This window comes from Numenius arquata, chromosome 6 (genome assembly GCF_964106895.1).
Source record: "Numenius arquata chromosome 6, bNumArq3.hap1.1, whole genome shotgun sequence".
NCBI lineage: Eukaryota > Metazoa > Chordata > Aves > Charadriiformes > Scolopacidae > Numenius > Numenius arquata.
In genome coordinates, this window is record NC_133581.1 from 55731457 (window position 1) to 55748145 (window position 16689).

A 16689-nucleotide genomic window follows, 5' to 3' on the forward strand; every position below is an offset into this window, starting at 1 on the left:
ACATAAATGAGAACGAACTGATGAATACTTACATTGAGGAATGAAGAAGCAGCCACCCGTCCTGCTGCTACAATGAAATCCATAATAAGCATGGTGGCACCAGGCAAACCAAGTGAAAAGAACTGAGGAGAGCAGTGCTTGATGATTGTATTGACAATATCCTTGCAGGAGAAAAAGGGAAAAGAATGAACAATGAATGAAAAAAAGGCAGATATTTACCAAAGGTAGACAGTAAAAAAGTGAGAAAGTAAATTCATTGTGGCAATTAAGACACTCTTTACTGAGTGAAGAGTAGCATAAAAAGATAAATTCCTTAAGTATACCCATATTAATATAAATAAACTGTCGCATACTTTATACATCAATCTAACCTCGGACACTATTGTAAGAGGTTGGTACCAGGTCACATCTTATATTAATTTACATTTAGCTTTTAAGAGTTCTATAAGCGATTTAGCATTCATTTAAATATGTATAGAAGACATATAGTGAGATAATCAGCTATTATATCTTAACAACATGCTTAAATCCTCTCCAACAAGTAATATCTGACTATAACCTTAAAAAAGGTATTAATCTCTTACATATATCTGTATGGAACCAAAAGATAAACAAAGAATTGAAATAAAATGTTTTATAGTATTTTTGGTATATAGGTATTCAACACAGTATGTTATGTTCTTGTAGACTTGGTGAGACAGTTTTTAAAATTAATGTACCTGATGCATTTTCTTCGAAAGTATTGGAAAAAGTATAAAATATTTTAATTATTAAAAAACATCCCCAGTTTACAGATAGGCAAAAAAGTAACACTTATCCTCCATTTAATAATTCTCCAATAGTAGTGATATCCCACTAAATGGCAAGATGTTATAGGAAGATTTGAAATCCAGCAAGAAAAGCAGTGTAAACTGGTTGTCAGAGGACAGAAACTGGAGATCTGTCCTATCCATAGCCAACTGTGGAATAATTTTGGACTAGTTCTGTTTTGCCCAGTTAATGAAAACAGGGTTGTTTGAACCTTTGATCTCCCTATGCCTCTAACGGCTCCTTAAAAAAGTTCACAAAATCAACTTTTTCACTCCTCTGAATAGAATATTTTCAGACTTATTGATATTAAAAACTATGAAAAAGATCTACTCCCACTGATTACATATACTCAGAATGTCTGTTTGCTGGTTCCTGTACTTGCTATAGAAATAAACTACTCCAACGTAGTGAGCACAATTTACTTTCCCACCAACTAAACTGTTGCATCAGGGAGCAAGTAAGAACAGCAGACCTTAGAGAGATCTGCTTCCTTCTATTTCTTGCATGCTTCAATCTATAACATACAATCAGTTAAAAAATACTTTTACTGTGCTTGTATTTGCTTGAAATGGACTACAAAAAAACCTTTTTTGATTACAACCGAGAACATAAGGGTCATTTATCAAAGTTGAGAAGAAGTATCAGTCACATAACTGTTTTCAAAGACAAAGTTTAATTTCTCAGCTGAAAATCCATTTAGTATTTTCAATAAAACAATTTTATTTTTATTTATTAACCTGAATTTCATAATTAAACTTACTTGATCAACATGAAGAAGTCCACAGTGCATTATATTGTAGAAATGTGTTAAAAAATCCCTGTTTGGAGAAACATCTTGTCTTCGCTTCATTGTCTTACAAATGAGTTTATAAGCATGTAGCTTTCCTTGTTTGTATTTATCAGTCAGCATTGTTGCCTACAGTTTTAGAACAATACTTATTATTCATAAATCAAAAAAATACATTAAACAATCTTCTACAACTACATAAACTTTTATTGCTGTTTCACTGCTTTACCTTGAAGAGCCATGGTGTTAAAATTCTCAGTGGTGGAATCAAAACTGGTGGAGATGGTGAAGTTAGGTTATCTGTTGAAATACCAAGGTTGTCTCTTATCTGCAATTATTAAAAACAAAACAAAAAGACAAACATTTAAGGGAAATATATAAAATGGTGGGTTTTTTCCTTCTGAAAACCCTGCCTTATCAGGTCAGGCTAGAGAAGAGGCTCACTTCTTTTACCTTGGCCAGATTCTGCCACAATTCGCACAGGTAATCAAAAACCTGAGCATGAATCTCTGGATCCATGATGCTGTTAACATCTCCCAAAATTCCTAGCATTCGCCTCCACATCACAGTAGCAACATCTGCATGCCATCCTGTAAGTGTTCCCCCAGCCATCACGCTGCAACATTCTGAGGGGAATTCACTGGTTTCTGTAATGGAAGAAGAAAGTACAGTGAGACCTACCTCTCCAGAGAAAGAAAAGTTCTGATATAACTATTTCAGACATATTTTTCCTAAAACCAAAAGAAAAAAAAAAAAAAGATTAGGCTTTCAGACTAAGATATTTCCTACCCATTCAGCCATGTCAACACCAGAAATATTTAACTACATCTACTTTCAAACTCGGTAGAGGAAGAATTTTCTATTTCTTATATTCTTTCCATAAGTAACATCTAAGTAACATTTAAGGTCACTTTTGGAGCCTTAACACTGGTCTGGTGGACCTCGTAAGGCCACTTCTTTCGTAAGTGCTGTCTTACATTCTTTGGAGTCAACAAACCTCCTGAACTCCACTTGTCTGCTTCTAAGTAAAATTACACTTCAACTTTACATTATTCCCAATAAAATAGACAGACGATTTTCCTTAGAATCTACTAAGAATGCATTTTATTGCAAATTGAAAAGAAAGGTGAGATTAAACTTGTCTCTGGCTACTGTTCTTTAAGCTGTAAATTTGTATGAGTGGAGAAGCAACATCCACTAGCACTACAGTCTAACTCTCACCTAGCTCTCTCCACACATCAGCATTATACAAATGAATGTTCTTTTTTACGTGAAAGATGTTTAATCCAGTTTTTCCACACAGAGAAAACTTCAACAGATTATGATAGCTTACATCCACTCAGCTCACACTTAACTAGGTAAACAGACATAAACTAGCTAACGAGCCACAGTTTTAAAGCAGCAGGCATCCAGAATCTCCTTTCTGCCCCTCTCAAACAGATTTTCAAAACACCTCAGCATCAGAATTTGCTGAGATCTTCTGAAAAATCTCGCAGCTCCTACAGGCATACAAATCAAAATGACATCTGAATTCAGCCTAATCACATAGCCTCTTCTTTTGAAAATCTGGACCACTGTGATAGAGACACTAATGGTTTCTAGCCTATAGATTTCAAAGTACAAAGCAAAATGATGCTACTTCTGTCCATCAGTTGGCTACTTAAAGGAAAAGGGTCCGAAATACACATCAGACACCCTTCTGTTTCCATGAGACCAAATACGGGAGAAATGGGAAACTCGTATTTATAAAGTGAGTGTATCCTAGAATTCAATAGCTAAGGTAGTGGAGGTAATTATAAATTTGTTCAAATATGAAAGGGAAAACAAGCAATATTTAAAGAAGAAATTATAACAGTACTTTAAAATTATTACTTGTCTTATTACTTGTACATCAATGATAAAAAAGTCTATGGCAGGACCATATACCAGGTTAAGCTGCCACAACTGTAGGCATCAAAAAGAACTATTATAAATGCGTGGACTATTAATCCGCTGCTAACAATTCCAATAAAATGCAAGATAAAATGCAAAAGGTTTTTGTTTGCTTTTAAATCATCATAATTAAATATTTTCAAAAGTGCAGACCAAACAGCCTTGTACAGGATTGTCTACAACTAATGTGATACTAGTTACTTCACTATATGGCATTGGAAAGAAAGAGAGAACAGGTTTATATTTTCTATTCCAGATATTGCCTAGGTCATCTGGCGTCTGTAAAACAGAGTGGTGGAGCTTCTCATCCAGCTGCAGATCCTTCTGCTCAATATGATCTGCATGAAGAGTGGCAGGAGAGGGTGTCTGTGATCGGGATCCAAGAGCAGATTGGATTGGAGAAGCACTTTCAGAGCCTGCAAATGCAATTTTTAACAGTTACCTTAATAGCCTTTTCTATTTTCTTGAGCTACTGAAATGTTGTCTAAACACAGCATTAAAAGAAATCTCACTCCTTTTATATAACAAATGTGGGCAAGAAAAGGTATAAAACTGAAAGCAGATCTCTCTGTGAATGGTGCCCTGAAAGAAAATTAATTACTTGCAGGAAAGCTGAAAGATGAATACCAAAATCAGATAGGTAAATGGATTAACAGAGCTCTATTTTAGCCCAAATAATTTTAAATGTGTTTTTTTCTGCAGCACTTTCAATGTTCTGAACCAGTCAAATTTCTCTCCATATTCACTCACCTAAATTTCTCTCCAGCAAAGCATTTAAACAGAAAATTTCCTGGAACAACTGCTTTTCCAGGTTTATAGATGCATGCAAGTTAATTTATGAATAAAAGCTCAAACCAGTAGCTGACAATTTTTCATGTTTATCTGCCAATTGGGCTGAGAAAATCCATATAGAGACAAAGTCCTGTAAAGTTAGAGGAATGTTATTTCCTCTAAGACAGAAAAATACAAGTGTTAGAATGGCAGTGCTGCAAAAGCATTTTTCTATGATCACCACTGAGCAGCATCCTCTCCAGGCAACTATTTGGTCTCCTCTACTGAGAGATCCATGGAGAGGAAGCAGGTACTTGTACTTCTCTTCAGCACTACCTTAGTTTCATTTCCTGAATTTGCCTAAAGATTATTATAAAAAGCTGAGTTTGGTCAGAACAGCCAGATGGCAGAAAAAAAGAGAACAGATATTCACCACATACTTCCCTACACATCAGCACACATTAAAATGGAAGAACTTCAACCTATCAATTTTAACTCTTAGACAAATGTAACCCAAAAATATTGTAATGATATGTGAAGTTCAGTATTAGAGATAAACTGAACTTTGCAGACAGCAATGAAAAAGTGAGTCTTTAAAAATAGTAATTTTCCCAAATGATTGGCTGTGAAGTGTTCTTTCTTTTAAAGAGAACAAATTGTTTAAGGAACTTGACAGAAAATGTCAGTGTTATCAGAACAGAAATCGTGGTAAACAAACTTAATTACATTATTAAACTGCAAAGGTCTCTATCTGATTTAAATGGCAAAGGCAATGAAGCTTTTGCCATCAATTTAAATCAACACCTCTGCAGGAGAGATGGACTGACACACAGACCACAGTTTCACTCAACAGGTAATGATACTCTCCTCTCGCTACTGATCACTTGTTTTCCAAATGCTCACCAAGATAATGTAAAATACACGCTTTAAAAGATGTTCAAAGAAATCTTTTCCTACCTCTCCTCCATTCTGCTCACTAAGTGAGGACGAATCAAGGGAAAGAGCAAGAAAGAGTGATGCGAAGGAGAGAAAATGACAGAGAGTGGGATACAGAGGGAAAGAGAAGGAATGAGATGGAGAGAAAGAGCAGGCAGAGGAGGGAGGGAGGGAGGGAAAGAGACGTTCATACGATGGAAGAGAATGGACAGAAATAACTATTGAAAATTTGCTTAACTACTGGAGTCTTCTAAGAAGCAATAAAGATACTCCAGCATACGTGGATCCAAATTTGACAGATAATACTACGGGTTCAACTTGTTCTAGGACTAGTAAACAGCAATCAATAGTAAACTCAATCACTTGCTAAGAATGTGAAATAATGCCTATAAACCAAGAAGGAATTTTCCTTCCAAAAATCTTCAAAGCAGAACTATTTAGAACCAGGTTGCTTTCCGAGTGGCAGAACCACTGAAATCTCATTTTTACGGTTGTGTTTTGAGGATGAGTTTCTGTATGGGTTTGCTGGTATCTAATATAGTGAATTCACATTGCAGCCTCCCTGCCATGGGACTCTGCAGACATGAAGTTTTCACTAGATAGCTGTCTATCTTTCATAAAATTTCAAAGAAAAGAATGTCTTCCTGTTTTCTTCTTATATGTCAATTTAGCAGAAATTAGACAGTGGGCTCCAACTTCGTTGGGGGTGTGGAACAGTCAGACAGAGACAGACAGCGTAATTAACACAAGTCTTGCTTCCTCAGGAAACTCAGCTGAAGTCAAATGCACGTGACACAGAAAAGCTGCCTCTCTAAAACAGTGGTCCAAACAATAAGAAGAGACAGCCACAGAATCTCTCAATAGACAACTCAGCCATTAATTGCAATCTTATCAATTCAATTACAGTGCAAACTCGGACAAAAATACCAAACAGTAACGAAATTATTAACATATAAAACCAAACAAACAGAAAAAGAACATATTTTCTGTTAGGATTTTCAACAAGAACACAACAAAGAGAAAAATGAAGAGAACAGAAGTCAAACCGAACATTGTTGAACAAGCTGAACAACAATGTCCAAGAAAGTTAATGCCATGCTTCTTTCAGCAGAACGGTGATTTTAGAAAGGGAAAATTGTGGCGGGGGAAGTAAAGATGTCTTTCAGTACCTCTGAGAATGCACCGTTTGGTATCTCACAGAGAACAAGGCACTGTATGTAGGGATAAGCTTTCACAGACAAATAGGTACTTGTTCCCAGGTTTGTATGAGGAATGGTAGCGCATAACAGTTATGGAACAAGGAGTGTGAAAATGACTATGGACATCTTTACTTCTCATTTACAAAATCTGGCAAGAGAATGTTCCTCCAAATACTCCTCAGAGAGGAAGATTCTCTCTTTCAGAAGGAGTCCATTCAATTTGGGTTAACTGCATCACTTGGTGGTTGCTAACTTAAAGTGTTATTCTCTCTCTCTCTCAAGAAAGAGCTGCAAAGTAAACTGGTGGAGCCTCAAGCTCATCAACTGTGACTGTGAAACACTGCTTCCTAACAGGCTTATTTTTTCATGAAAACAACAGGGAAAAGTACTAAAAGAAAAAGAATTCTTAAGTTACACAAATGGAAACTGATCTTACATGACACAGTAAATAACATTTTGCATATTAACAGCTCCCAGTTACACAACAGACAATACAGAGAGAGGTTAAGATGGACGTATATAAAAGAATCCCATGATACCTCAGTGTGATACATGGGTTTGAAAGAACACTGTCAAAGCCTTCCAAGGAAAAAAACTCTTCCTGAAAATTAGCTATTTGACTACCAGTAATAGAAGGACACTTGTAAGAGTTCTAGCATACATTACGTGGTAAGAGTTTTCTCCCTGGTAATTGTACAGATTTTCTCATGAAGGGTTTAAAATGCATTTAGCATCAAGCCAAGGATCATACAGCTAACTACGTCAGACAAAGGTTTTTCACTTGTTATTTCACACATTACTTTTCAATAGCAATCAAAAAATAATCAAAATCCAAGAATCATCTTATATAGAATATAGATTCATTGCAGAAGCTGGAACCTGCATTCTTCAGGATGGGTGGAAAATTTCTGAAATAAGTGCACTTTTTTTAGAGGTTTTTTTAACTACTTTACCAGTAATAGTTGCAGCTTCAGCAGACAATGGTTGCTGATTGAGACTACTTGTTTCTGAATCTATGTGGAGTGTAGTTAGACTGGCTACTTCTTGCTCCTCAGCACTCTGTTGCTGTCCTGAAACTGCATCAACGTCAGTGGAAGCCGGTGTCCCTGCCTCAGTGCCAAAGCTGAAATCTGTATGAGGAAAGCACTGTATTAACTTACAGACTAAAAATACCAATACTATTAAAAAAAAACCAAAAAAGCCCAGGCCCTCCAAGATCTTCTATGGAAAATTTAAATGTGCATCTCCTATGCTATTAACACACTGTTGCAAAATTTCCATAAAATGTAACAGCAGAAAGTAATTGATTATTATGAATATTCTCATTTCTGTCACAAAACTGTGACTGTACTTCCGGAGAAGACCTTCCTATTGCATGTCCTGTTTTCTGCTTAGTTGCCGTAAGTGCATCTACATAAGAATAAAGTAAAAATAATGGACACATATATTAAGGAATTTATTTGCAAAATTTACAAGCTGGAAGAAACATCCAAGTTGGTTGTTAAGCACTAACTTCAAAATTTTTTATGGCAAATGATATTCTAACAAATGGCTTTTTCAACACTAAAGACAAAACATCATACTGAAAATTAGGTTTAAATACCACCACTTAGTTGCCTAACACCTACATACCTAAAAATTGCAATTTCTTCGATAAATTCTACCATATAAACATTATTTCTCTTACATAATACATGAAATAATAATTCCTAATGACCCCTTCTGTTGAACAAGAGTGGGAATGGATAAATTAAGTGAATGAAAAGCATTGTGTTATTACACAAAGCACACTAATTTTAACAAAGCATACTAATTTTACCACAATATTACACTTAGTATCTTGATGAATCAATAGCTACATGAAAATTGCTGTAAGAATATCTGGAGCCCTTCTTTAAGTTCTACCTAAATGTTTTCAAAAGAATTCAAGTAACTTCCAAAAGAAGTAACCTTTCATTTTTATATTTTGTGCAAAACAGACAGATATGCTCCACGGAGAAGACAATATTGCTTTCTAACTTCTGTTCCCTGCTGTTCTGCTTTTTGCACAGTAGTATTCCAGGGCTGGTTTGTTTAGTATACTATAAACACAACAGCCTCTCTCAAAAACTCTTCTTGCACCATTAACTTGCTAACGATTTCAATGGGATATCAAAATAAGCTCTCTTTACAGAAAACTGCTGGCATACAACTTTACCAAATAAAAAGAAGAAAAAATGAAAAGGGGAGTTCACAAGCAATCAATCAAAAATGCCATTACTTTTGGAAAAATATACTTGCTTTCAAATTTGCGGCCATCATACTGGAAGGCGCTGAAAGAGTCGGAGTGGCTGTCTGAACTGATGAGGTCACTGCTGCCCGCGCTGGCGGGTGACGTCCACTCGGAAGGCACGCCTGGGTCATCTATAGGACGCATTTGGTTCTGTTTGTTCAATATATCAGGAAGGTCTTTAGGAACTTCCAGGCTGCCAGGACTGCTTCCTCTTCTTGTCACATTCTAAACGTTGCAGAGACATAGATTATCTTACAATATTGGATGGTTTATTTACATAAAATGGAAAAAGCAATCCCACATTTGCAAATGTCAGAACATAACAGTTTATAAGTACCTAAACCAGAAACTGTCATCATACTACATATATAGCCAAGACTTTCCAAAACCCTAGACAGGCAGGAGTAAGTGAAGAACCCATGCAGTCACAGAATTTCATACGTACAAATTTTATTTGCACAATGAATTTTTGGGCACATACCTTAAAAGGCTAGGATTCAGACTAGCATGTGCCACACACGTATCAGGTAAGACTTGAGAGAGAAAAACAGTAAAAAAGTATATTATCTCCAGATTATGTCTAAATTACTAAAGAAAAACCTTGTTAACCTGGGTTCCAGACACAAGCATAAAAAAATGTCAAGGAATTCTGTTTTCTGGCCTATAGGTTGCCATGCTATAAGCAAAAATTTAACGTACGCTACAAGCCAATGAATTTACTAATTCATGCATTCATTTTCTTATGATTAAGTCAAAACCTCAGTATTGACTTGGACACCAAAGACAGCATATAGCAGAAATAAGGCATATAGATTTGCTCATGTAAAAATAAGGTGGTGTTCTACTTGGAGTCTTCCTTTAAGCCATTTTTTTCACAGATAGGACTCTGCTTCAGAGCGAAGAGAGATAAAAGTAGAAGAGCCATTTCAGGAAACAGCTTGAAATCTTTATGCATTAAGAGACTGAAGGTGACCTCCTTTTACACCAGGTCCAGTCACTTCTCTATTCTTTTACTACCTTAGTATTAATTAGAGATTTACTCAGATTGACAAGCTTTTCTCGATACAAGGTTTTAGCATTCAATAGATATAGCAACCTAAAACTAAGATTAGTAAGTTGGTACTCTGTTTTAAGAGAGCATATCTGGTTTTGTGTGCTAAATTACAAAATCAGTGGCAGTTCCAAAATATTTATTCAAACTTATCTTGGCTGGTTTTTGCTATCTAAGGAAAGTAACGATTCTTTTGTCTGAACTACTAATAATCAACGTTCTTGCCCATCTATGTGAAAACAAATAGTCTTCCCTCTCCTTCTCCCTTCTTCTGTGGCCAGCTGTGATGACTTCTGGTTTATGAAACTGCAGACTAAGTTAACTTTTTTTTTTAATAGAGTTCAACTTAGCGTTTTTGTCTTGTAACTCTACACTTGCTAACAAGAACACTTTGCACCAACAATCAAGTTTCATAAGCATGATTTCAATACAAAACAGAAAAAAACATGCAATTTGACAAACTGTATAGGTTCTGTCTTGCCATTTATAAAAGATGATGATAGATAAGCAAACTTTTCCAATCGCTTTGAAGAATCTTCTTTGGCCCCTTATTAGCGACAACTGAACTACTTGCTGACAAGTTTCTGTAGGAGCATGTCTTAAAACGACCTTAAAAAAATCTTTAAAAATTCTAAGCAGAAAAAAGAACAGAACAACTTTGAAGTGCTACATTTAAACTATTACCCATTCTGTCCTTCATTTGCAACTTTTTTTTTTTTAATATTTCCCCTTTTGTAATAAAACACTTCTCTCTTCAGATCAGTTGTCTCGATCTGTAAGCACTCAACAGTAATGAGAAATTCTTGACTTAAAATTGAGTAAGATTTCTCATTATGAATGACATTCCAAATAATGTGACAATCTGGGAAAAATGTACGAAGAAAGCATATGAAAAGTTGTTTCAATTAGCAAAGAGCTATTTACAACAAGTTGTTCAACAACTGTAGATGAAATAAAACATCTATTAGTGTAGTTTTGTTGACTGCTGCACTGACCGTACCTGTAGAGAATAGTACCATACTGCAGTATGGTACCCAACTACATACCAGACTAAGGACTGCAAATTTACATATAAACTATTATTCTGAAAGCGTCTGTGTACAAAGATCTTTACAGGTGCAATTAAGGCCATGTAATTCAATCAGACCATCCATCTGACGGTAACTTCTGCATTGCTTCCACAACAAAGATTTAATAGATATGAAAACACAAATAGCATAAAATCACATGAATCGATGTCAAAGGCAAGATTAAGTTTCTTAATTCTTTCTGATTCATAATACTCAGAGAAATATGTTTTAGTGAACTGATTTAGAATGTCATTGATGAGTTCATGCATATATGTGAACTTACATATCTAAATGTAAGAAGTTTAAAGGCTTACCAGCGCACTACCACTGCGGAGTCTCTCAGCTATAAATTCATCCATGAGGTCAGGAACATTTGTATTGCTACTGCCAATATCACTATCAATAGGGTGCAGCTTTTGACTCATGTCCTCTCTATTAGCTAAAAGCAAATGAACAACTGTATATAGTAAAGAACACATCAAAACATTTTCAAAACAAAAGGTATAAAAAAAATGAAAAAACCCTCCTAATTAACATAAATTTAAAAAAAATAATCAAAACCGCCAAACATGCATTTTAAGAAATCCCCTCTTTTAAAGCAGATTCTACTTTAAGAATTAGTATGGCTTCTTCTTCCCACTAAGCAGGGGTTAGTCAATTTCCAGTACCACCTTTGAGAGCAAGAAGCTTATAGGTAAGCACTACTCAAAGTTGTTAATGCTTGCTTTAAGGATACAGCATATATTCTTCCTCCATATCACAAAAAATAAGTAATAAATCCTAATATTTTTATGATTCATATAGGCTCCTTTTTCATTGCATTCCTAATGAAGAGCAATCTAGTGGAAAAGGTAAACTAGGCTGTAATATGTACTAATGACAAATGTCGATGTGGCACTGTATACAGTTAGTATAAATAGTGCAAAGAAAATCTCAGCTAAATTACATGCTAGTATATGGAATGAAAATTCAGACTCTGGATGGTCAATGGTTATGAACAATTAGTTAAGTTCACTCATTTATCAGGGTTGTATTTTTTGATATAACTATAGTGTTCATATTTAACTGTGGCTGTTACACCTGACTTCACGATCTTTGTCTTTAAAGTCTTCAAGTTACTGCAGTTCACGTTTTCTCTATAAGAATTTTTCCCTCAGTGTCATCTCTCATGAGACCACAGCGTTTATTCTAATATTGAGGCTCTGTTAAATGTTACAGCTTTCGAATAAAATGTACTTCTAAAATTAGTGCTCTCTTCTAGATGTCTCTTTTTCAGAAGTCTAAACTCTGCAGAGAAGCAAATCGCCTTTTTGAGACCCGTGACAGTCATGCTCCTGTGGTGCTATGCTTACAAAGGCTGCCCTCAGGTGGCATTAACATCTCGATGCAGGATGCAATTGCGGAATCCTCTGTTAATCATGCCAGCATGACAACGGAAAAAAGAAAACCTACGTTACTGCTGAAAGTTAATTTGCTGTTCATTTAAGGTTATTTAAGATGTGAACTAAGACAATGGATATTAGAGCGACAGCCTTCTTTTTCAATCAGTCCACAGAGGTCTCATAGTTAGCAGAAGGACTATCATGAGACCTTCATGAACATCCACTATTCCAAGAAAAAAAGAAAGCAATGAAAGATGTTGTCAAGATGTAACTGCATCCATTTTGGTGAATGAACACAGAAAGGCCAACAGCATGTTTTGAAAAAGATTCAAACAAAACCTCACGATTGGATACAGAGAACTGCTGTAATGAAATCATCCCAGAAATAGGACATCTCTGTTTAAGACTATTTTTGCGAAGTTATCTAAACTAACCTCCAAATGTAAATTTGAGGGGCTTTTTTGTTTTGGAGGAGGAAAAGGAGGAAGAGGAGGAGGAGGAAGAAGAAAACACACTAAATGAACCAGAAATTAGTTCAACCAAGCTGGTCGAGAGCCAGGTCCTTCTGACAAACAAACTACACTCAGAGTGGAATAGCACATTCTGATAAAATAGGCATATGCCAATCATTCAGTAGGCTGAATTTTAAGGCTCTGCATGGTAGATGAAAATTCAAAACTCTCAAGGCTTAATCCTTTATTAGGTCATTTACTGTCTCTTCCTCTTCCCTAACCTGATGGTCTTCAGCAGCAAAGAGGTTCAACTAAATATCTTGAAAAGGGAAATTAGTAATTTAAAGTATGTAAAAGTAACTTATGCTGGGAGAAAAATCAGCTGGCTGTAGGCGCATGCATAACCAAACAGGGAAAGCAGTGATCATCCCAAAGCCTTTTGATTGCTTATCAGAGCTTGCTTCAGTTGCATTAAGCCAAACTGGTGCTGCCTTTCTCCTTTTGCGCTCTGCACACTGTTAGTGCTCACCTGCAGCTTTCCTTCCAAAATAGCCCATTACATGACTGTACAGATCCCTCAGTGGAGCCTCTGCTGGCATTCTGTTCTGCCTCTGTGGGGAAACATTTGCCTTCGGCTTCGAAAGAGCATGTACAACAGTTTTATAAACACCACCCAGGGAGCCCTGCTGTTGCGCTGACTCCTGACCTGATCCTCTAAAGGCACTACGATTATGGAACTGATTAACCGCAATACCTTCTTTTTGCAACATGGCTGCTTGAGCTTCTGTAGATTCCTTAATTTGCTTGCTGCCAACTGAAGCAGCATTGATTGCATCTAGAGGTCTATATATTCCAGGTCTAACCAGCTCCGTGACAGCTGATGAGCTGGTGCTTGCACCGGTACTGCTGCTACCACTACCGCTACTACTGAAGCCACCGAGTTTACGAAGTCTTGCTTTCCAAGCGGCCTCTTTGCTCTCAAGAGGATTGTAAAATTGAACCGATTCTGTAGATGGCCTAAAAGTAACATGAACACTATTTCTTTTTTTAGTCGTTATTTTCATGATTTTGGCCCTATGAGTTACAGTTTCAGATATACTCCTTTTAGTTGGTGACAGTTTGCTTGTGCCTATGATATGAGGCATTTGAGGGTTAACTTGTGCTTTAGGAAGAGTTTTCTTTGCATGCGTAACACGTGAGTTGGTTACTTTTTCATTAAACTGGGCATTTTTATGCTTTTCGGCTACTGCTGCTTCCACAGCTAAATCTACATCAGCTTCAGTGGCAGCTTGCCTGTACAGGTATCTCTTCCCTTCTTTGCTGCTAGGACTACTTGACCCATGATCGAACACGCTTTCATATTGTTTATTAGTATTTAACTGTCTGGCTTTATCAAGCGCTTGATTTCTTGTAAAAATGTCTACTTGAGTAGGTGCAATATTACTTATAAAGCCACTTTGGTCTTGTTCTAGGTGCAGCTCTGTGTTATCAGCTCTTTCTGTAACAGTGATGCTATTCGTGCATTGACCGGTCTGGTCTCTATTTTCTAATCCATCCAGTGGTAATCTATCATTCCTATTTACTGATGTATCAACTTCGTGAGCAGAAGCCTCACATTTATCTATCTCAAAGTTACCGCAAAGTTCTTCTTTTTCTTTAAGATATTCTCTCAGAGAGGAAAGGAGATCATCTTCACCTTCAAGGTCAACATATTGGCTTTGTTCAAAGGCTGTGTTTGCAAATTCTACCGGCCCTATTAAATGACAAAGATGGTCATAAATACTATCCCCAACTTCCAAGGAGGACTCTCTGCTATTTGTATCAGTGATATGGCTTTCAGTGGATCTATGCATTGAAGAGGTCTCAGTGGAACTCTGTAAGCTTGGAGCATGATGGGATGAACTGTCAATGACAGGAACTGCACCTTTGGCTCGTTCAACTGCGAATGGTTCCAGGATGTCAGAGGTGCTGCTGCTTCGTGGCAGTGGCTGTTCCTCATTTAATGCACCAAAAACTTCACTTGGAGCATCCTCGCTTTGTGAAAAATGTCTGACTCGAGGTGGGCGTGGAAGAATTTGAGCATCATCAATGTCTGTAGGGAAAAAGTATATGTAACATGCACTAAAATTTACATAGAGAGACAATATTTATTTAACACTACATCCTAATTACATGACTTTAAAAAGCTAGGAAAGTCCAGAGCCTTGTTTTCTTAAGTACAACACAAATATTTTTTCCAGTACTAGGGTGTTAAAAACACACGCACATAATATCCAGTACAGAATGTAATATAAATGAGTTAGACCATCAGAACACAGTTTTAAATGTTAACATGCATGAGAACAAACAGTGAGACCATGGAACGTTTGGAAATACAGTCAAAGCTAGGGCTGTGCCAATAAGTTCAGTAATTCAACCAATATTATTCCAGCTATGGAAATGGTCACCTGGAATACAAATTAGCTTAACAGTAGTAGCCTTCAGGAAATTTACATCTTCAGAAAAATGCACAACTCCAAACAGAACACGTAAGTTTTCTGAAAAGTTAGAATTGTCTATTGAAGTTACAAAGTATTACTTTTTTTCATAACTTGTGTGAATATATATAAATTACTGAAATATCCAAAAGAATACTATCATACAATTATTTGTATTATGGCATCGGTAATATAGTGTATACCTGAAGACTAAAGCTTTAAGTGACAGGAAAGAGCTAGCCCTATACAGAAGAGATGGCTACACATAACAGATAATTTAAAGATCCTTTTCCCTAGAAGGATGTTTTGTCTCTCATCTTCAAAATGCGAACCTAAATACTAAATGGAGGCTTACCTCCCCCTCTTCTTTCAGTTTTACTCAAGTTAATGTGATGTTTATGAGAATTAGCAAATTAAGGACTGCTACTAAAAAACATCCTGCAGCCTCACAACAGTTAACATTCGAGTAAAACCACTTTTGTTTATGAAAAGACCAGAACGTTATCATCATTTAAATCAGCGATTCTTTGTCTCCGTTGAGACTGCTAATATGTTATCATCAGTACAAATCATAGTTAACTGTAGTGAAAGCTGCAGTTCCAACATGGATTACCTAGAATTGTACAGAAATATCTTCAGCCCACCTCACATCATCCACCAGAATAAAGAACTTTCATGCTCTTCAGGTTTCCTGCTATGTTATAGGAACACTGCATACAATCACATCACCAGTGAAGGCAAGACTAAGTATCTCTTACAGACAATTCAACTATTTGCAAGAATTTGAGCTATCCCTTGTACTCTTTCTATGGGACAGGCATTTGAACAATGTGGGAAAAACAGCTTTCTCAATTTTCTGTTGTTTTCTTTTGATAGACTCCCTTATTCCCCAGATTTATTTTTTACTATCTACCACTTAAAAAGTTGTAGATATGCTTTTTAAAGTCAGGAATAACAATAAAGAGCTTAAATGAATACCAACATGAGTTACTTGCCACAACAAACAGACTTACCTTGTTGTTACACCTAGAGGGTTTATCTTCAGGACTGCAATAGTGAATTTACTTAAAATCAGCACAAAATTTAAGCCCCTTTCCCTCCCCTAAGTCTGATGTGTTACTGCCAAAATAAATATTTCAAATTATTAATTCATGGATCTCTATACCTATTTCAGTACTATTTAATAATTATGATCTGAAGTCACCTTAAAAGCCTGTTTTAAAGTGCTCACAATTCTCTGAGAATGTTAGAGCTGGACCTGAATTTACTCATATTTTCCTTCTGAGCAAAGCATACAAACTGGAGGAATGAGATACATCGTACTTAACTAAAAGTACATGTTAGAAAAAAATGAAAAGTGGTATTTCCCTGCTCAATTTTTCAGAGACATTAAAATTTGAAAATTAAATTTGGGCATGATACAAAGTTTACTGAACTGTGAAGAAGCTAACAGACAGGAAATAGAGGTGTCTATATTGGAAAAAGAAAGTAGCCATCCAAGCTAATTCAGAAAATAAACATGAAATGAAAATCATTGTATAAGGCACGAT

General features: G+C 36.1%; 1 protein-coding gene across 5 annotated transcripts in view; it reads right to left on the bottom strand.

Annotated features, from left to right (window-relative positions):
• Positions 1-16689, bottom strand: part of RALGAPA1 (Ral GTPase activating protein catalytic subunit alpha 1) — a 127340-nt gene that overhangs the window by 69113 nt on the left and 41538 nt on the right. For 4 of the 5 annotated variants that reach the window (XM_074148830.1, XM_074148829.1, XM_074148828.1 and 1 more), the window contains 9 exons: positions 14587-14754; positions 11143-11267; positions 8716-8932; positions 7389-7565; positions 3793-3945; positions 2051-2244; positions 1827-1925; positions 1571-1726; positions 33-161 (listed from right to left, as the gene is read on the bottom strand). In XM_074148830.1, the coding sequence (XP_074004931.1) occupies positions 33-161; positions 1571-1726; positions 1827-1925; positions 2051-2244; positions 3793-3945; positions 7389-7565; positions 8716-8932; positions 11143-11267; positions 14587-14754 (1418 nt within the window). Of the gene's footprint in view, positions 1-32; positions 162-1570; positions 1727-1826; positions 1926-2050; positions 2245-3792; positions 3946-7388; positions 7566-8715; positions 8933-11142; positions 11268-13191; positions 14755-16689 lie in introns of all 5 variants that reach the window. The other variant, XM_074148825.1, reaches the window with a different exon arrangement.